An 18402-nucleotide genomic window follows, 5' to 3' on the forward strand; every position below is an offset into this window, starting at 1 on the left:
CTTCAGAAGGTTTCCATCTTACAGAACGGAAACTCTGTCCCCATTAACCACCACCACCCCCTTCCCCCTCCCCCAGCCCCTGGCACCCACCATTCCGCTTTCTGTCTCTGAATTTGACTCCTCTGGGGACCTCAGGCAAGTGGAACTGTACCTGTACCGCCTTTGTCTTTGGGCGACTGGCTGATTTCACTGAGCATTGTGTCCTCAAGGTTCACGCGCGTTGTAGCAGGTGTCAGAATTCACCCCATTTTGTTTAGCCATTTTGGGGCACTTGGGTTCCCATCGTCACTGGCTACAGTGATGATGGCTGCTGTGAACGTGGCGCTGCACGTGGGGAGCTGGCTTTGAGCCCTGGCTGGCTCGGTACCCTGAGCTGCTCAGCCCCGGTGAGGCCGGCTAGAGCTGGTTTCTGTCACTTGCAGCCCAGAGCCCTAATGATAGGGTCCCTAAGGGGGAAGGAGCCAGGGACATATACATGCACAAAAGGCTCCATTTGGCTTTTCGGATTCAAAAATAAAATTATAAATAAAATTATAAGGCTTTTTGTTTTCTTTCTCAAGCTTGTTGGTTGAGGGTGGCTTTAGTTGGAAGGTAAAAGTTGATTTTCTCTGGTTTGCATGCTTGCTCTATAATAAGCAAGGTCAAGGTTTTCTCAGAAATCGCTGCCAGTACATAAGGAAACAGGCAGGGGTAAAACAAACACAAGAAAAGGACTCACGTTAAAAGCTAGTTCTGGGCTGTGCTCACATTAGAATGTACCCCGAGCTTCGGGTCAAGGTCAGTTATCAAGAAGTCTGTTTTTAGAAACGTGAGTTTAAAAATACACGCTAATGCCTTTTTTCTTTCCCTTTTCCCTTTTCTCTGACCATATGGTATGTTGCATGTTTTTTGTTGTTGTTGTTTTTCAGGGAGCATATGTTACACTCCTGATTTCTTCCACACTGTCTTTAAAATAGCAGGTTGTCAACCACCTGGATTAGCCAGGCCACACCCGCTACTGAATTTGTATCAGCTTGAACAAACACCCGTCAATAATTTACTCAAGAAAACATAACCCAATTTTTCAGATTATCTACTTGTTCTTTATGTTATCTTTCCAGTGTGTGCTTTTAGCCCTGTAAGGGGTGCATGTTGAATGGGACACCCTAAAATAACCAAGGGAGTTTGCATATTGGGTGCCTCCAAGACCCACACACGCTGCCAGGACGCCCCGGAGGCTGGGCAGAGGGTGAAGCCGACTTTGCCCTTGGAGAGCCTGTCACATGCTCTGCTGTTTGTAATTGCCGATATTTCTCCGGCGATGAGCCACCACGTCAGGAAGGCACCCGGGTGCCAGAGACTGTGTTGTGCTCTCATCTAATTGCCAGAACAATCCCAGAGGTGGGGGAGGCATTTTTGCCCCCATGTTGTGGATTAAGAAACTGAAGCTCAGAGAGGGTAAGTGACTTGCCCAAGGTCCCACAGCCGGGAAGTGATGATGCTGTTTGACTCTAACACCTGGGCTCTTACAGCTTCGAGCTTGTTTGAAGTCATGATTTTTTTTTATAACTGCTTTCCATACTCACAGAAGGGTCTTAGATGATCGGTTAACAGGGAATAGGAAATTTTCTAAGTTACAAAAAAGAAAGGAAGAAAGAGGGGCGCCTGGGTGGCGCAGTCGGTTAAGCGTCCGACTTCAGCCAGGTCACGATCTCACGGTCCGTGAGTTCGAGCCCCGCGTCAGGCTCTGGGCTGATGGCTCGGAGCCTGGAGCCTGTTTCCGATTCTGTGTCTCCCTCTCTCTCTGCCCCTCCCCTGTTCATGCTCTGTCTCTCTCTGTCCCAAAAATAAATTAAAAAAAAAAAAAAAAAGAAAGGAAGAAAGAGACGGTGTGAAAACCACAAGATGTTGCATGCGCTGCTTGGAATCGGGGTTTTCTAGGAACACTGATAACTCTTTGGTGGTGTTATTCACGTGGTACGTGCCGCGTGTGGGAAGCAGCCCAGAAGACCCCGGTCTTCATCCAGGCAGGACCGGGGAATGTCTGCTGCACGAGAGGCGTGCTGGGGCTACCTGCTACCAGCTCATGAGAGCCAGTTCTTTGTTTTTATTTAAAAAAATGTTTCTTTGTTTTTGAGAGAGAGACAGAGAAGGGCAGAGGGAGAGGGAGACACAGAATCCGAAGCAGACTCCAGGCTCTGGGCTGTCAGCACAGAGCCCAACACGGGGCTCCAACTCATGGACCGTGAGATCATGTCCTGAGCCGACATCGGATGCTTAACTAACTGAGCCACCCTGGTGCCCCCCATGAGAGCCAGGTATTAAATGCCCAGGAATTTTGTGAGCTGGTTGATAAGAAGCCATTAATAAAAATTAAATGATATGAACTTACAACTAAACGATAGTAGAAACAAAAGTAACATAGTTAACACTCACCCTTCCGAATTATATTACATTATTTTACTGCTCTCCATGCTCTTGAGGTGATTTAACCCTACATGTGCGTGCTACCTCACGTCTCCCTGTATCTCTGTATTCAGTGATGTTTCCCTGGTCTCTTGAGATTGGCCATGGTGGGAGTATTTACACCACAGAAATAGCAAACACTGTAAATCAGAGCTTGATCTGTTTTGTGTTGTCAACTGTCCACACTGAAGAAGGTTCTGGAGAAAATGTTAACAATGCAGGGCACCTGTGTGGCTCAGTCGGTTAAGGGTCCAACTTCGGCTCAGGTCACGATCTTGACGGTTCGTGGGTTTGAGCCCCACGTCGGGCTCTGTGCTGACGGCTCAGAGCCTGGAGCCTGCTTCGGATTCTGGGTCTCCCTCTCTCTGCCCCTCCCCCATTCTCTCTCTCTCTCTCAAAAATAAATAAACATGAAAAAATTAAAAAAAAAAAAAAGAGGAGAGTTCTGACACTTGCTACAACACGGACGGACCATGGGGACATTACACTCTGTAAGTGAAGGGAGATGGTCACCAACGGACAAACACTGTGAGATTCCACTTCTGTGAGGGGCCCAGAGCGGTCAAGTTCACAGAGACAGAAAGAGTGGCGGCTGGGGGAGCGAGGAAGAGGGAGGGAGCTTTCACGTAACGGGCACCGGGTTTCGGATTGGGAAGAGGGAGAACGTTCTGGAGATGGCTGTACAGCAGTGTGAGTGCAGTGACAGAACTATATGCTCACAAGAGGTTCAGACAGTAAATGTTTTCGGTATTTTGCCACCACTTTAAAATCTAAAAATGAAAAACGAACAAAAATAACGAAGTGCCTCCAAGGTTTGGGGGAGGGTGACAGAAATGGATGGAAAGGTTCTGGAAGCGGGTGGTAGTGACGGCTACGGAACCCCGTAAACGTGCAAACACCGAACGGCACACGTACAAACGGGTGAGGTGTGTGTGGTGCAAGTTATATTCGAGGAAGCTGTTAAAAGCAGGCAAGCAAACGTGGTCACGAGGAACCCTTTGGGGGTGATGAGTTTGCTCACTGCCTTGATGATGGTCCGTCTGGCACACGCCTAAGTCAAAGTCGATCAAGTTACATCCTTTAAACACCTGCAGCTTTCTTGCCTGTCAGTCTGTCTCCAAAAACCGGTTTTTAAAAAGCGGCACAGGGGCGCCCGGGGGTCTCCGTCAGTTAAGTGCCCCATCTCGATCTCGGCTCAGGTCATATAACCTCGCGGTTCGTGAGTTCGTGGAACACAGGGCTCCACGCTGACCTTGCGGAGCCTGCTCGGGATCCCCTCTCTCTCCTCTCTCTGCCCCTCCCCAGCTTGCACACTCTTAAAAATAAATAAAGTGTCTAAAAAAAAAAAAGCGGCACAGTTTTCCATATACGAAGAACTCCTTGTACTTTTTAAAATGACGTCCCCTTTTGATGGATAGCTAGCTTTCAATTTTTGTGTCCCTATAAATAACATTTCCATAAATACCTTTGTGTGAAAGCAGGCAGATGTCGTCTGTCCCCCTGTCCCCTACTGGCAAGCCACAGAATGAGAATCTCCCAGGCGGGGGGCCTGGGAACCTGTAATTTTATGGGACATTCCAAATACATTCTTATACTCAATCATACGTGTTTGACAAACATTGACTCACGCTTCACAGACTTGGGTTTATAGGCTTGGCGTTTGAGACTCTGTTTTCTTTGGTTCCTGAAACAATCTGTAAATGCTTTAGAGGAGGAGTTCCAAATTTAGGTTTTCCTTGTGTTGGGGGCACGTCGGAATCACCAGGGAGCTTGTGAGAACGCATATTCCCCAGTGCACACCCCGTTCCCAGGGAGGCTGGGGAGGGTTGCCAGATTTAACATAAATATATAGATTTAAAAAAATCTAGGGGCGCCTGGGTGGCTCAGTCGGTTAAGCGTCTGACTTCAGCTCAGGTTATGGTCTTGTGGTCTGTGAGTTCGGGCCCCACGTCGGGCTCTGGGCTGACAGCTCAGAGCCTGGAGCCTGCTCTGGATTCTGTGTCTCCCTCTCTCTCTGACCCTCCCCCCATTCGTGCTCAGTCTCTCTCTGTCTCAAAAATAAGTAAATGTTAAAAATTTTTTTTAAAAACCTAAATAAAATACAGTGTGTCCAATTAACTCTGAATTTCAGATAAACAACAAATAATTTTTTTTAAGCATAAGTGGCCTTTTGCAATATTTGGGATATACTTATACTAAACAATTATTTGGCGTTTATCTGCAGTTCAGATTTAGCTGGGTGTCCTGTATTTTATCTGTCAATCTTTTTAAAAAAGTTTTTTTAACTTTTTAATTTATTTTTGAGAGACAAAGAGAGACAGAGCATGAGTGGCAGAGGGGCAGAGAGAGAGAGGGAGACACAGAATCCGAAGCAGGCTCCAGGCTCTGAGCTGTCAGCACAGAGCCCGACGCGGGGCTCGAACTCACAAACTGTGAGATCATGACCTGAGGTGAAGCTGACGCTTAACCAACTGAGCCACCCAGGCGCCCCATCTGTCAACCTTAAGTACGAGTCCTTGGGCCTGGGTGAGGCCCAGGGATCTGCATGCTTGGTTTGCTCCCCACAGGGTTTGAAGTACTGGGGGGTCCTTGGAGCCCACGTTGAAACCTTGATCAGGTCAACACCTTCCGGGTCAGGAGCCCCTCCTCGGTGCTGCCACAGGACCCTGGTATGGTCCATGAGCAAACACACTTTAATGATCTAAGGGGGATAAGGCAGCTGTGCAGTAGCAGAAAAATCTGTCCCCCATCTTCAAAGCCAAAGGTGATGGATGTGACATCGTGGCTCCTGCAGCCTGAGGGATTCTGTTGATCTGCCTGGGGTGCATATTTAGGGCTGCCTGAGGGCTCAAAACCCCAGGATTCCGTGTAGATCCTCTGAATTTAATTTATTTATACTCGGCCTTGTCCCCGAAAGGATTTTAAGCCTTGGAGGTCTCACTCGAGTAGCATTCTTGGGGGTGGTAAGATAAATGCGCCATCTCTCTGGGACACGCATGGCAGAGATTCATTCCGTGCTCACCGGGAATGGACGCTGTGCTAGTTTTACGATTATAATCATCTCAACCCTCAAGATGAGCCTGCAAGGTCACTGCTGCCATTGGCCCCATTCTGTAGGTGAGGAAACAGAAGTTCTGAGGGGTCCGGTGGCTCGCTCAAGAGCACACAGAAGTATGCAAGTGGCAGAGCTGGGATCCTGATCAAAGCCCGTGTTGCTAACCCCCTCCTCCCGCCCCCATCCCACCTCTCTGGTAAACAGCACGTTCCTCGTGACTGAGGTTTAATGGGGAAGTTCTGTATTACATTTGGCTTAAACCGGGGCCACGTTCTGGGTCAGGACCCCGGGGACATTTCTGATCGGGGGCATAAGAACAGCTGCTATGCGTTGAGTGTCTGCTCCGGGCGGACGTTGACTTTCGGGCTCTACAGCCAGATCGATGCCAGGCCGTCCTGGCAAGCCCGAGACCCAGGCCTAGAAAGAACCCTGCTCGGGGGGCACAGAGCGAGGAAGCTGCAGACGGCTGATCTGCCTAAAAAGAAGCATCCATCTCTGAGTTTTCAAAAGCGCATCCTGCCTTCCATCTGCCCTGATCAAGCTTTGCATTTTCAGCAAAACGCTACGCTTAGTTCTGGGTTTGCCACGGTGCAAAATTTACATGTCATTCCAGGAAATGCCCAGAAGAGGGCGCGAGGACTCACGCCCCGCCAGGATCCACCGGGATAGGTGTGAACCTTGCCGGGTCCAGTCGGTCAGCGTCACTGGTGTGCATGGTGTGAAATCCGAGGGGCGCACGGCGGACAAGGACCACCCTTTGGACGCACAGGGGTCTGGACTCACCAAGGATGGGTTTTCGATGACCAGTTCGTAGGTCAGCCCTCCAGACCCAAATCTCAGGATGTCTCCGGGTAGCAGCTTCACGGCCACATTCTGAATGTGGCACTCGTTGACGAAGGTGCCGTTTCTGGAATTGAAGTCCTGGAGAACAAAGCTGTCCTCGGCCTCATTATATTCAATGAGTGCATGATGGTTGTCGATGTCAGGAGACTGAAATACATAAGGAAGGTGGCTGTAACCAAGAAAACAAGAATAAACGGCAGGGGCCCCTCACATTTACTGCTGAGCACTGGGTATCAGAAGGTGCTAGGCGCCTCGCCTGGCTGGCTGATCACCACAGCCCTCATTTAAAAATGATGACAGGTGGAGCGCCTGAGTGGCTCGGTCAGTTAAGCGTCCGACTTTGGCTCAGGTCATGATCTCAGGGCCCGTGAGTTCGAGCCCCGCGTCGGGCTCTGTGCTGACCGCTCAGAGCCTGGAGCCTGTTTCAGATTCTGTGTCTCCCTCTCTCTCTGCTCCTCCCCTGTTCATGCTCTGTCTCTCTCTGGCTCAAAAACAAATAAACGTTAAAAAAAAAATTTAAAAATAAAAAAAAATAAATAAATAAAAATGATGACAGGTAGAGTCAGGGAAGATAGCGACCCGGCCAAGGTCACGTGGATAGTGTCTGGTGGGGCTGGGGTATGTCTTCTCTCTGACTCCAGACCCCAGAGCAAGTGCCCAAGTTGTTGGCTGGGGATCCGGCAGCACGGAGGCAAAGGGAACTCTGTGGAGTCTGGATGAGCACGTGTCTGGCCAGGGAATCGGCCACTTTCTATATCCCTGACCCCACATAGGTATGCTTTTGGTCGTCCCGAACGGCAGGACAGAAAGCAAAAATGGCCCCAAACCCAAACCAGAAAGGTCACTTGGCAGGTGGCAACTGTCCACCTTCCTGTAAGGAAAACACCAAGTTCATGGGATAAAGTACATAGAGTTAAACGGGGGGGGGGGGGGGGGGGGGTGTTCCTAATGATTGGCGTTCATTAATTTTGTGTTCAACTCATTAAAAAAATAACATTTCAAAAAATATTACAGAAAATGAGAACCGGAAAAAAGCACAAAGAAGACATGAAAATCACCTAGGCTCCCATCCCCCCAGAGCCAGGCGCCATGAACATCCTTCTAGTCTTCTGTCTGTGCTTACAATCTTGTGAAAAAGTTGAAAGAAAATTGAGATCACAGCACATCACCTAGTTTTATAACCACCTTTAGAAAAGCTTGGTGTGCAATGAAGATTGTCCCATGTGATTAGCTATTTCTATTGCTTCTTAAAAGCTACGCAGAATTTATCTAATCGAAGATGATCTTTTTTTTTTTTTTTTTTCTAAGTAGGCTTCATGCCCAGCGTGGAGCCCACTGCGGGGCTTGAGCTCATGGCTGAGATCAAGACCTGAGCTGGGATCCAGAGTTGGACACTTGACTCACCGAGCCACCCACGTGCCCCAATGATCTACTTTTTAATAGGAGGCGTGGTGTGATTACATTTCCAAAAAGAGAGGGACCCCAGACGGTGTGTCTGTGAATTGGCAGTGGAGGGCAGAAGGCTCTGCTGTAATTTCGCTTTGATCAGAAGACCGAGCAGGGCCCAGTGGCCAGAAGGAAATACCATATTCCCCTGGTCGTGGGGCTCTGGACTGTGGCTGCAGGGCATATGTGAAGCCTTTCTCTTTTCAGGACACTGCCTATGAGACATCCACTTCAGCCTGCGACTTTGCAATTATTTTCTAAATTTATCTTCTCGTGGGGCGCGTGGGTGGTTCAGTCGGTTGAGCGTCCAACTCTTGATTTCGGCTCCGGTCATGATCTCACGGTTCGTGAGATCAAGCCCCGCATGGGGCTCTGTGCTGACACTGTGGAGCCTGCATGGGATTCTCTCTTCTCTCTCTGCCCCTCCCCTGCTTGGATGCACCTGTTCTCTCTCTCTCTCTCTCTCTCTCTCTCAAAATAAATAAATAAACATTTAAATGTGTCCTCCTGGAGTGCCTCATCCAACTTTCATACGAAGAGTACTTGCATTTAGAAATTGACAGTGAAGTCTCAAAATGCAATAATAACCAGTCACTTGTATCCATAATAGACTAATTGCTTATGTTATGCTGTTATATAACAATACAACAGCTTGTATTAATAGACTATATTAATTAAACATTACATGCCAGGAAATGTGCTAAGTGCTCTCCTGCATTATCCATTTCATCTACACAACAGCCCAAAGGGATAGTTCTCTATTTTGTAGATAAGGAAACTGAGGCACAGAATGATTACATTTGTGCAGAGTTACCCAGCTTGACTACCCTGGCTTCTACTCGGATTTGCTTGGTTCAAATGTCTGTGTTCTTACTCACTTTGCAAATTTTTATCATACACTTGGGCACTCAAAATATTGAAATGCAGAAAGAAAGCAGGGGTAACTATATTAATTTCAGACGGAAAAGACTTCAGAGCCAGGAGTATTCTCAGGGATAAAGAGAAGATACAAGGATATGATGATAAAGGAGTCGGTTCTCCAAGAAGACATAACAATCCTTAATTGTATATGCCTAACGATGAAGCATCAGAATAAATGAGGCAAAAACTGATAGAGGTTCAAGGAGAAATAGACAAATTCATTATGAGAGTTAGAGACTTCAACATTCCTGTTTCAGGATTGGACAGATCCAGCAGGCAGAAAGTTAGTAAGGATAAAGCTGAACTGAACAACACCGTTAATCAATTAGATCTAATTGACAGGTACAGACAATTTCACCAAACAACAACAAAATGCACGTTGTTCTCACACTCACATGGAACGTTCCCCAAGATAGACCCCATTCTGGGCCACAAACCATAACAAATTGAAAAGGACAGAAATCCTACACAGCATGCCTTCAGCCTACAATGGAATCAGACTAGAAATCAATAGCAGAAAAATAACTGAAAATGACAAAATATTTGGAGATTAAACGACACACTTCTAAACAGCCTGTGGGTCAAGGAGAAGCCTCAAGAAAAATAAAAAAAAAATTACCTAAATGAAATGAAAGTAAATGCAAATGAAAATACAACTTATCAGAATTTGTGGGATTCAGTGAAAGCAGGGCTAAGAGGGAAGTTTATAGCATGGAATGCATACATTGGGAAAGAAGAAAGACTTTAAATCAATAATCTAAGCTTTCACCTTGGGAAAGCCTAACCCAAACAGAAGAAATGAAGCAAAAATTCAGACAGAAATGAATGAAATAAAAAGCAGGAAAATAATAGATAAACATCAGTGAAACCAAAAGTTGATTCTTTGAAAAGATCAGTAAAATTGACAAGCCTCTAGCAGGCTAACCAAGAACAAGAGAGAGAGAGGGTACAAGTTACTAAAACCAGAAATGAAAGAGAGAGGTTCACTACTGATCACATAAATATTAAAGATAACAAAGGAATATTATAAACAATTCTATGCCCACAAATTTGATAACTTAGACGAAGCTGACCAACTCCTTGAAAGATACAAGGTACCAAAACTCATACAAGGAGAAATAAATAATCGGAATAGGCCCATATCTATTAAAGAATTTTAATCAATAATGAATAACTTTCCAGAAAGCACCTGGTTCCTGGTACAGAAAGCACCAGGTTCAGATGGGTTCACTGGTGAATTCCATCAAACACTTAAGGAAAAAACGATACCAGTTCTCTACAATCTCTTTCAGAAAATCGAAGCAGAAGAAACACTTCCTAACTCATTCTGTGAGGACAACATTAGTCTAATACCAAAACCAGACAAAGATATTACAAGAAGGGACAACTTCAGACCAGTATCTCTCATGAACACAGATGAAACATCCTCAACGAAATATTAGCAAATCCAATCCAACAATGTATACACCACAAGCAAGTGGGATTCATTTCAGGTAAGCAAGACTCGTTCAGCATTTGAAAATCAATTAATGAGGGGCACCTGGGTGGCTCAGTCGGTTAAGCGGCCGACTTTGGCTCAGGTCATGATCTCGCGGTCCGTGAGTTCGAGCCCCGCGTCGGGCTCTGTGCTGACAGCTCAGAGCCTGGGGCCTGTTTCAGATTCTGTGTCTCCCTCTCTCTGACCCTCCCCTGTTCATGCTCTGTCTCCCCCTGTCTCAAAAATAAATAAAAACGTTAAAAAAAATTAAAAAAAAAAGAAAATCAATTAATGCTGTCCATCACCTCAACAGGCTAGAGAAGAAAAGCCACATGATCACAGCCAGGTGAAGAAAGAGCATTTGACAAAATCCAACATCCATTTGTGATCACACACACACACACACACTTGTGGCAAATTAGGAATAGAGGGGAACTTCCTCAACTTGATAAATAACATCTACAAAAACCCTAAAGCTAACATCATACTTAATGGTGAGAAACTAGAAACCTTCTCATTAAGATCAGGAACAGGACAAGGATGTCCTCTTTCACACTTCTTTTTTAACACGGTACTGTGTCCTAGCCAGGACAGCCAATAAGACAAGAAAAGGAAATAAAAGGTATACGGATTGGAAAGGAAGAAATAAAACTGTCTCTATTTGCAGATGACATGACTGCCTATGTAGAAAATCCCCATGAATCAACAAAAACACTCCTAGAACTAGTAAGCAATTATAGCAAGGTTGTAGGATACAAAATTAATATACAAAAGTCAGTTGCTTTCCTATATACCAGAAATGAACAACTGGAATTGGAAGTGAAAAACACACCATTTACATTAGCAGCAGAAAGAAAAGAAAAAAAAAGAGAAAGAAAGAAAGAAAGAAAGAGAGGGAGGGAGGGAGGGAGGAAGGAGGGAAGGAAGGAAGGAGGGAAGGAAGGAGGGAAGGAAGGAAGGAAGGAAGGAAGATAGATTAAGAAAGAGTGAAAGACCAGACAGACAGACTTAGGTAGAAGTCTAATAGAATATGTAAAGATATATATGAAGAAAACTATAAAATATTGATGAAAGAATCAAAGAAGATCCAAATAAATGAAAAGATAGCCTGTGTTTATTTGCAATTCCTTAAATGATACATGATGGTCAGCATCTTTTCATAAGCTTATTGCCATCTGTAGATCTTCTTGGGTAAGGTGTCTGTTCATATCTTTTGCCCAGTTTTAAATTGGGTTGTTTGTTTCCTTATTGTTGAATTTTAAGACTCATTTACTTTGGACACATGTTTATAGCATCATTATCCCTAAAACTGAAGCCACCAAGATGTCTTTTAAAAGGCGAATGGGTAAGCAAACTGTGGTACATCCACACAATGAAATAAAAGTCAGTGATGAAAAGAAATGCGCTACCGAGCCGGAAAAAGACACAGAGGAACCATGCAAATGCGCATCACTTGGTGCAAGAAGCTGGTCTGAAAAGGCCACAGAGTGTATAACTTCAACCATATGAAATTCTGAAAAAAGTAAAACTATAGAGACAGTAAAGAGGTCAGTGGTTTCCAGGGGCTCTAGTGGATGTGGGGCGGGATGAACATGTGGAACACAGGGGGTTCAGGGTGGTGAAACTATTCTGTATGATGCTGCAGTGGTGGGTACTTATCAGACATGGGCCGAAACCCACAGAATATGCAATGCCTAATGTCAACTATGGACTTTAGTTAATGATAACATATCAATATTGGTTTGTCAGTGGTAACAAATGTCCCATGTGAAAGCAAGATGTTAATAATAGGGGAAGCTCTGTGTGTGTTGGGGGCGGGTATACGGGAACTTTGTACGCTATCTGCTCAATTTCCTATAAACCTCAATCCGTTCTAAAAAAGAAAGCATTTTTTAAAAAAACAATACAGCATGTTAGTTCTTTGGGAAATTCCACTCACGTCATGGTCATCCCCATACCCACTGATCCCTACGCTCCATGAACCATCGAGGAGAGAAATTTTATGTGCTGCATTTTGTTTTCCTTTTCCCAAGCCTCGTTCCTCTCCGTTCCTCAGTAGCTGCCAGGCCATTATTAAGAAATCAAAGCAAGCAGGAAGTTTTGAATGACTGCATAAAAGTGGGAGGAGCCTCTGTCACAGGTTAGGCCAAGAGAGTGCTTCCTGGGACCATCTTATAATATGAGACCCTCCGCTTCCTTGGAGATTTGCTAAAAGCTCTTACTGGACAGAAGCCCTGCTGCTAATAGAGGCTGAATGTATGAGCTCCGTCCTGCTGAGCTGTCCCGCTACTCACACTGGGTGTGAGCCACTGGGCGACTCAGTTGGATAAGCATCTGACTCTTGACTTTGGTTCAGATCATGATCTCACCGTTCATGAGGCTGAGCCCTGCATCGGGCTCTGTGCGGACAGCATGGAGCCTGCTTGGGATGCTCTCCCTCTCTCTCTGCCCCTCCCCCACGCTCACGCTCGCCCTCTCTCTCTCTCTCTCTCTCTCTCTCAAACTAAATAAATCCACTTTAAAGAAATTAAGAATAATATCATCATACGATCCATCGAGCCCACTTTTGGGTAAACATCCAAAAGAACGAAAAGCAAGGGCTTGAAGAGAGATTTGTACACCCGTGTTCACGACTCTACTCCCAACAGCGGGGAGGTGGAAACAACCCAGTGTCCACTGAGAAGTGGGCGGATAAGCAAAATGTGCCGCGTACATAAAATGGGATATTATTCAGCCTTAAAGAGGAAGGACATGCCGATGCACGCTACGACGCGGACGGACGTTGAAGACATTACGCCGAGTGAAATAAGCCAGTCGTAAGTAGGCGACGGCTGTCTGATCCTACCAGTACGAAGTACCTAGAGTTGCCAAGCTCACAGAAACAGAAAGTAAGACGGCGGCTGCCAGGGCCTAGGGGGAGGGGGAAACTGGGAACTGTTTGACGGTTTAACGGGCATAGAGCCTCAGTGTCGCAAGATGAGAAAGTTCCGGTTGGTTATACGACAGCATGGACGCACTTAACGCTGCTAATCCGTACGCTTAACAAACAGTTCAGTTGGTAAACGTTACGTTTCACCGCAGTTTTAAACGTGGCTACGACAAAGTGTCTCACCCAACATCAAGATGCACGTGGCACTTCTGGGACCAAGATCTGTGCCCTTGACTTGTCCCCTATGCTTTTCAGAGTAGACAGGGATTAATTAATTAATTAATTACATTATATAATGTTTACTTATTTACTTTTGAGAGACAGAGCACCAGCAGGGGAGGGGCAAAGATAGAGGGAGACACAGAATCCGAAGCAGGCTGCAGGCTCTAAGCTGTCAGCACAGAGCCTGACGTGGGGCTTGAACTCATGAACCCATGATCTGAGCTGAAGTCGGATCTTAACCAACTGAGCTACCCAGGTGCCCCGCGAGTAGACGGTGATTTAATAGTGAGAGAGGAGTGGGGTGGAACTGAATATGGACCATGCATTAAAAAAAAAAAAAAAGTCTCCTGCAGGGGTGCTTGCGGGGGGGCTCAGTTGGTTAAGCATCTGACTCTTGATTTTGGCTCAGGTCATGATCTCGGGGTTCATGGGCTGGAGCCCCACGTTGGGCTCTGTGCTGATGGTGCACAGCCTGCTTGGGATTCTCCCTCTTTCTCTCTGCCCCTCCCCTGCTTGCACACGTGCTCTCTTTCTCTCTCAAAATAAATAAATAAACATTAACAACTATTTAAAAAATTAAGGCAATTCAAATGAGGAAAGAGATGATCTTTCCTAAAATATTAAAAAAAAAAAGTGTCCTGCATTTTAAATACCTTTTAAAAGTATTTAGTGAGTCCATAAAATACTGAGACTTCGACAAATCTGCTAATGATAAACATCTGCTCTGGTGACCGCTGGGCTTTGAGGAAGCCTCCCTGAGAAGCCGTTAGCCTGCCACCAAGGCTCCTGATGTATCTGGAACCTTCCTTCAGAGCCAGTTCTCAACCTTCATCTTCTGGAACTCCTAAACCCAGTCTCGGAGCACGACCTCCTGACCCCCATCTTCCTCACCCTCCCTCCCTTCCTCTTTGATTCCTCGTGACCTCTGCTCCCTCACCCACTCCACGTGGGCATTCCCCTTCACCTGCCCTGGCCTGGCCCACCACCTCCTCCAACTCCACCTCTGTCCCTGTCTCCCTGCCACCCTCACACTCTGTCCTCAAGTCGGCCCAGTCTGGTCACATGCTGCTCTCTTCAGGCTCCCCAGCCACCGGTCCCTGGTGCTTGGCTTTTCATTCTACCTTGTTAACAGCCTTCCAGGTCCTCACCTTCTGTGCCCTGTCACATCCTCCACTTGCCCTCCAATCCTCGCCCACCCTCTCCCCCTGGCCCTCTGCCCCAGCAGGCCGGCCACGGGGCTGCATCGTGGGCTGACGGGCTCCTTGTCTCTGGTTTCTGGTTGGGTTTGGCCAGTGGGGGGATCAGAGATCTGAGCAGGGCAGAGAGAGGTCGGGGTATACATTCCCCTTGCTCCCTCCCTGTGGGGACACCATGGGCTGGGTCCAACCTCCACCAAAAGCCACAGCTGCCGTTGGGGATTCCAGGAGATGTCACCCCCTCACCCTTCGGGTCTGGCGGGGGGGTGGGGACAGCTCCTCACTCTCAGTGGCTCTGGGTGCCACACCATCCTGGCTGGTTTCTTTAAGCCTGACTGCCTCTGTCGGTGTCCCTTCATGAAGCACCCACTCTGGACGGCCCTCTGCTCCCTGCCAGGACCCAGAGTTCCAGCAGTGAGCAGCTCTCCGGCATGGCCTTCAAGTCCCCTTCCCGCAGCTGCCAAGGGGATCAGAGTGGTCTTGCTGTCACCCTGCCTGGTCTGGTCCTGGCTCACTGAGGGTCTCCCTCTTGTATCTTCTGGGGCGAGTCTCTTGCTGCTCTCCGGTTGCTTCCCTTGCAAAAGTGGGTTTGATATGCTGAGCTACACAGGACTGACAAAAGGTACGGTTTGGAGGAACTTCAAGGTAGTAGGATAACATTTTTTCAGTTAAGTGGGGTCTGCATGAGTGTGTGTGTGTGTTTGATCTATTTTTTTTACCTTTTGGGTCTTGGCCAGTGCATCCCCCCCCCCCCCCCCAGCACATCCCCCTTACTGCCTCGAGAAAGAGACGTAGTGCAGAAAGAGTGAAAACTGGGGTTTCCAGAAGAATGAGGATATGGGGAAACAGCTGGGCTCTGGCGAGACGTGAGTCTGGGAGGAGAAGGGAAGGGGAAATGTCTCTGCTTCCCTCTGTCACAGAGACCCTCCCGCCCAGGTCCTCCTGGGAAAGCCCCGTGGAGGGGTGAGGCCTCAGGAAGAGGCTGGTTCCTAAAACCAGCCTGCCTGAGGGTGGTTTCCAGCCTCCGACCCGCCCTGTGTGACCCCAAATTCCTCATCTGTAAAATGGGGAAAATGATAGCGCCTGCCTCATAGGGATGCCGATCGTCAGGACGAAATGAGTTAACACACACGGACGTGCCAAGGACGGGGCCAGGCACCGAGCGAGCCCTCGCTGCGTTACGGACACGTTACTGCTCTCTTCTCCGGCCCGGCCATGGCTGCTTCTAGGCCTCCACGCTGGCGCCTCTCCCTTCACCTGCCCCCAGCTCACACGGCTCCTGAGGATTCTACTCTAGGGCTGGCTCCCGCTCCTTCCCCCTCTCCCGCTGCAGAGCCTTAATTCTCCGACGTGTATTTTCAATCCCTAGCTCAACCCCAGGCCTCCCTGTGCCCACCTGCCCCTGGATGCCGACACGCTCACCTCCTGCCTCCTGCCTCCTCCTGTCCCCTAAACCCTCTCCGTAATGACGGTAATGGCGTCGTCACACTCCCAGCCCGCGGACCACCCCTCTCCACGGCTCCTGACGTTGTCCCTACTAGTTCCCCCAAAAAGCTCTCCAACAAGCCCCGTGACACCACACCCTCCCCATGGCAACAGTGCAGGTGAGAGGCAGGATTGACTACAGTGGGCAGAGTGGTCCCCAAAAGAGATCTACGCCCCAAATCTGGATCCTGCGAGGATGCTCTGTTACAGGGCACAAGGGACTGTGCAGATGTAAAGGTTACTAGTCTGTGATCTTAAGAGAGGGAGAGCATCCTGGACTGTCCAGGTGTGACTAATCTAATCCCATGAACCCTTAAAAGCAAAGAACTTTCTCTGGCTGGAGTTGGACAGATGAGTCAGAACAGGGGATCAGAGAGATCTGTTGGTTTTGTTTTTTTTTTAAATATTTTTGAGAGAGTGTGAGTGAAGTGGGGAGGGGCAGAGAGAGAGGGAGACGCAGAATCCAAAGCAGGCTCCAGGCTCCGAGCCGTCAGCACAAGGCTCAACGCGGGGCTCGAACTCATGAACTGCGAGATCATGACCTGAGCCGAAGTCGGGCGCTTAACCAACTGAGCCACCCAGGCACCCCAGGGATCTGAGAGATTTGAAGCACGAAAAGGCCTTGAGCCAATGCTGCTGGCTTTGAAGGTGAAGGGGCCCACAAGCCCGGAATGCGGGCGGCCTCTTGGGCTGGGAACCACTTCCGCTGACAGCCAGCCCAGAAAGGGGACCTCAGTCCGTAACAGCACAGGTTAACTTGCGCCAAGCACCCGAACAGACCTGGGAGCAGATTCTCCTTGGAGACTCTGGAAGAGCCCAGGTCTGCTGAGCACCTTGATTTTGACCTGGGGGCCCAGGGACAGAGAAACCAGCTGAGTCCACCCCAACTTCCGAAGTACAAAACCGGGAGATCATCCCCCTGTGTAGTAAATAGAACACAAATACAATGGCCCACATTTACTACGGTACTGACAACACCAGGCACTGATCTAAGCCCTTGACAGTGATTCGCTCTCAAAACGTGGTCCCTGCAACCACCCCCAGGGCACGTATACAAAGACCGCCACCGAGAACAGCTGCATAACTTGTCTGAGACCCTCCAGCCCACGAGAGCGGAGCCAGGCTCTGAACCGGGCCGCCCGGTGGGGCAAGGTCACGCACTTGACTGCTCTGTCCCGGGGCCACTCCCTCTGCTCTTCTCCCACCCAGATAACAAAGATCACCAACTCCTCCCCAGCTTAAAAGCCTTTTGGCGAGGGGGAGGTTCCTCTTCACATGCTTAGCCTGGCTTCCATTTTGCAATGTCACCACCAACATGCCATTTCGTCCTTTTCTCCCAAGCCAAACTGTTCCCCAAACATCTCCGGACCTTTGCACCTGCTTTTTCAACACCTGGGGTGTCCTTTCCTACTTGCTCTGTCTGGAAAATCCCCAGACTTCCTTGTCTTTCCTCCTTTTCTTTCCTTCCTTCCTTCCTTCCTTTCTTCCTTCCTTCCTTCCAGTGCAAGTGGGGGAGAGAGAGAGAGAGAGAGAGAGAGAATCTCAAGAAGGCTCCACCCTCAGGGCAGAGCCTGACACATGGCTTGATCCCATGACCGTGAGAGCAAGACCTTGAGGTGAGGGGTGCCTGGGTGGCTCAGTCGGTTAAGCGTCCGACTCTCGGTTTCAGCTCAGGTCATGAGCTCACAATTCAGGAGTTTGAGCCCCGTGTCGGGCTCTGTGCTGACAGTGCAGAGCCTGCTTGGGATTCTTTCTCTCTCTCTCTCTCAAAATAAATTAAGAAACTTAAAAAAAAAAAAAAAAAAAAAAAAAAGACCTGAGCTGAGATCAAGAGTCAGACACTTAACAGACTGAACCACCCAGGCCTCCCCAGGCTTCTCCTTAAAGAGGCAGCTCAAGTCTGGGCTTCTCTGAGGAGCTCCCTGACCCCCCGAGAGGATTCTTGTGGGGGGCTTCAATTCATAACCCCCACGCTCCTGATCAGTGGGTGCCGCGTCAACATTCCGTCCCCACACGCACCCCCCCACTGGAGGGCGCCACCCCAGCTAGTCGCGTGAAGGACAATCACCAGAATATGCACGTCGTGTTTCACGGACAGTCCTCACTCTGGATTTCGCCCGATGGAATCTCCCTAGCTTAGTGAGCTACTTTGATATTCCAGGGAACTCGGAAGGAATTTCAGATATTCCCAAAGCTAAATTTACACTCAAGGAATGAAACTTCTTCTCTCTGGAACTGCTGAGTCAGACAACCCGGAATCTGAAACGTGGCCCCCACCTCCCCTGTGACCAGCTGTGTGATTTTTCACTTAACCTTTGTGCGTCCCATTTGCACATCTTTAAATGAGGATAACAGTGATGATAGCAGCTCCTACACCACAGGG

General features: G+C 48.1%; 1 protein-coding gene across 6 annotated transcripts in view; it reads right to left on the reverse strand.

Annotated features, from left to right (window-relative positions):
- Window positions 1–18402, reverse strand: part of FHAD1 (forkhead associated phosphopeptide binding domain 1) — a 122969-nt gene that overhangs the window by 92979 nt on the left and 11588 nt on the right. For all 6 annotated transcript variants that reach the window (XR_013557706.2, XM_078452363.2, XM_078452362.2 and 3 more), the window contains exon 3: window positions 6284–6490. Coding sequence is in view for 5 of the 6 variants with exons in the window: in XM_078452363.2 (XP_078308489.2) it covers window positions 6284–6490 (207 nt within the window). In the remaining variant the exon portion in view is untranslated. The remainder of the gene's footprint in view (window positions 1–6283; window positions 6491–18402) is intronic.

The sequence above is a fragment of the Panthera onca genome, chromosome C1 (assembly GCF_046562875.1).
Source record: "Panthera onca isolate mPanOnc1 chromosome C1, mPanOnc1 haplotype 2, whole genome shotgun sequence".
In the NCBI taxonomy this organism is placed as follows: domain Eukaryota; kingdom Metazoa; phylum Chordata; class Mammalia; order Carnivora; family Felidae; genus Panthera; species Panthera onca.